Genomic DNA, 2,358 nt, shown 5'->3' on the forward strand with positions numbered 1-2,358 from the left:
TAGTTAAAAAAAGTTTATAAATATTAAAAAAAACAAATTAAAAGAATTGTTTTTAATAATTTTCAGAAATTATTATTCTAAATATTTTATCATAACTTTTTTGTATAACAAAAATTTAAATAATTATTTAAATAGCTATTTTAAATATAAAATATTTTTAAAAAAATACTTTGATATATATATCTCTTTCAAAAAACATTAAATTTTGACTATGTTTTAATTTTTAATATTTTTTTCTATTGTAACATTAGTCTTTTAATTTATAAAAAAAAAGTTTTTATTATTTTTAAAATGATTATCATAAAATTCATTTAAAAAAATATAAATATAAATCATTTTTAAAAATCTATAGCAAATATGTCCTAAAAAAATTAAATACCAAGACTACAAACATATTTAAGAGAAAATTAACATTATATCCTTTTATGACAAAAATGACATCTATCTAGATTTTAGATTCCAAGTCATGTATGGCTGCTCAACTGACCAAAAAGTTCATTGAACCAAAACCACTAGAATCACCATAACATAAAATATCACTATATATTATATTAATTTAAATGTTTCTCTAAAAAGCACTCTCAATAGAATCTTCCGAACCAAGGCAGTTTCTAACCAATTTCCTTTTCCACTATCAATTGCTTTCATCAAACTAATATAATAATCTCATTCTAGGAAATTTACTTTGACTTTACATCACCCTTTTGTTTCATCATACCCTTTATATATAAATACTAACCCAACTTGTATTTTATTAATCATAATATCATCATATACTCATATACTCATCAAACAATCATAAACACTAATATATATATATATATATATATTTTTTGATGATGAAAAGTGAGATAAACATGCTTGGTGTTAACAACCATGTGACGATGAAGGGGAAAAGACAGAGCAAAAAGAACACAAAAGAGGTAAAGGTTACTTATATTTCAAGTCCTATGAAGGTGAAAACTAGTGCTTCAAATTTTAGAGCACTTGTGCAAGAACTCACTGGTCAAGATTCTAACGTTGCTGATATGTTTGTGGAGTTTAATGATTGTGTTCATGTTGATGATGTTCAAATCATGAAAAAAAGTTCAACTCATCAACAATGGAGTAGTGATGATAATTCCAGTGAAGCATATCTGCATGAAAGCTCTACTTGGATGAAGTTAGAGGATGATTACAATTTTAGATCCTCATTGGAGCCATTCAATGGACAATTTCAATTTGATTTTTTGAGTTTTGATATGGCATAGATACATATCATGAAATATTTATGTAGATAAGGGATTTAGTTTTATGAAAAATTTAGAAATATTCATCACATTCACATTGTTAGAATATCGATATTTATTTTATTAATTTTAGTATTTTTAAGTATTAAAATTAAAATATAATTTTGTTTAAATTTTTTTATTTTGATCAAATATTTATCGATGTTCTAGCCGTGTAGAATCTAAATTCTAAATTTTGAGTTAAAATAATCTTGACTATATCGTCAAGATTAATTTTCTCTATCCCTTTATGTGAGATTTTAAACTGTTTATTTTAGAGGATAAAGTAATTAATGAAAAAAATCAAGTGTTGTTATCACATCCTAAATTGGAAAAGACTAAGAGTATGGACAGGTTGAAATAATCAATGAAAATAAATTTTCTCCAATTAAAGTACGATGCTTTAATTTGAAAAAGTCCGATTTAAATTTGTGGGTGATATAGTTTAACGCATAAAATAAAATATGAAAATTGCAATTATCTAATTTGAGGATCAACGGTCATAATCACTACAAATTACAACATAGAACTGGTGTGAAAAAATTACCTAAAGTAATTTGAGTTCAATCATTAAAAAAAAATAGGTGAGAGTAAACCTCTCACTATGGAAAAAAAATATTCACAATGATAACATTTGCGAGGAACATTAACTTCTAGCAAAAACATTTTATAAGATTTATATTTGGTCGTTCCTCTCATTTAAGATAATTTGTCTATATTTTTATTGGAAATCCCCTAAAGTCTATGGAGAATTTCAACCAATCTTGATGAATAAGATTGTTATTACCCACACAATAACAACGAACAGATAAGAACAATGGAGAAATAAATAAAGTAAAGAACAATGAAGGAGAAGAGTAATAAAATTCTGCAGAGTTTCTCTTCTCTGCCCACAAACTATGAAAAACTTCTAATTCACTTTGTCACTACAAAATACTGTGAATTACAAGTGTTGTGAATACTCTATTCACATTTGTTTCAAAAATAAGGGTTACTCCCTCTATTTATAGATTTAGGTTAACTTGGACCTCAAACCAATGCCCAAAACTATAAAAGCCCAAAGTTATAAAAGTCCAAAATAGCTAACACT

General features: G+C 25.2%; 1 protein-coding gene across 1 annotated transcript; it reads left to right on the top strand.

Moving 5' to 3' along the window:
* The first annotated feature begins 741 nt into the window (after positions 1-741).
* LOC127082899 (uncharacterized) lies at positions 742-1,318 on the top strand. The gene has a single exon (XM_051023123.1). It carries the CDS (start codon positions 837-839, stop codon positions 1,248-1,250), a length of 414 nt encoding a protein of 137 aa, XP_050879080.1. The 5' UTR covers positions 742-836; the 3' UTR covers positions 1,251-1,318.
* Positions 1,319-2,358: the final 1,040 nt, after the last annotated feature.

The sequence above is a fragment of the Lathyrus oleraceus genome, chromosome 5, assembly GCF_024323335.1.
Source record: "Lathyrus oleraceus cultivar Zhongwan6 chromosome 5, CAAS_Psat_ZW6_1.0, whole genome shotgun sequence".
NCBI classification, from domain to species: Eukaryota; Viridiplantae; Streptophyta; class Magnoliopsida; order Fabales; family Fabaceae; genus Lathyrus; species Lathyrus oleraceus.

Coding starts and splice junctions, on each gene's coding strand:
- LOC127082899 (XM_051023123.1), top strand. CDS start 837: ATGATGAAAAGTGAGATAAACATGCTTGGTGTTAACAACCATGTGACG.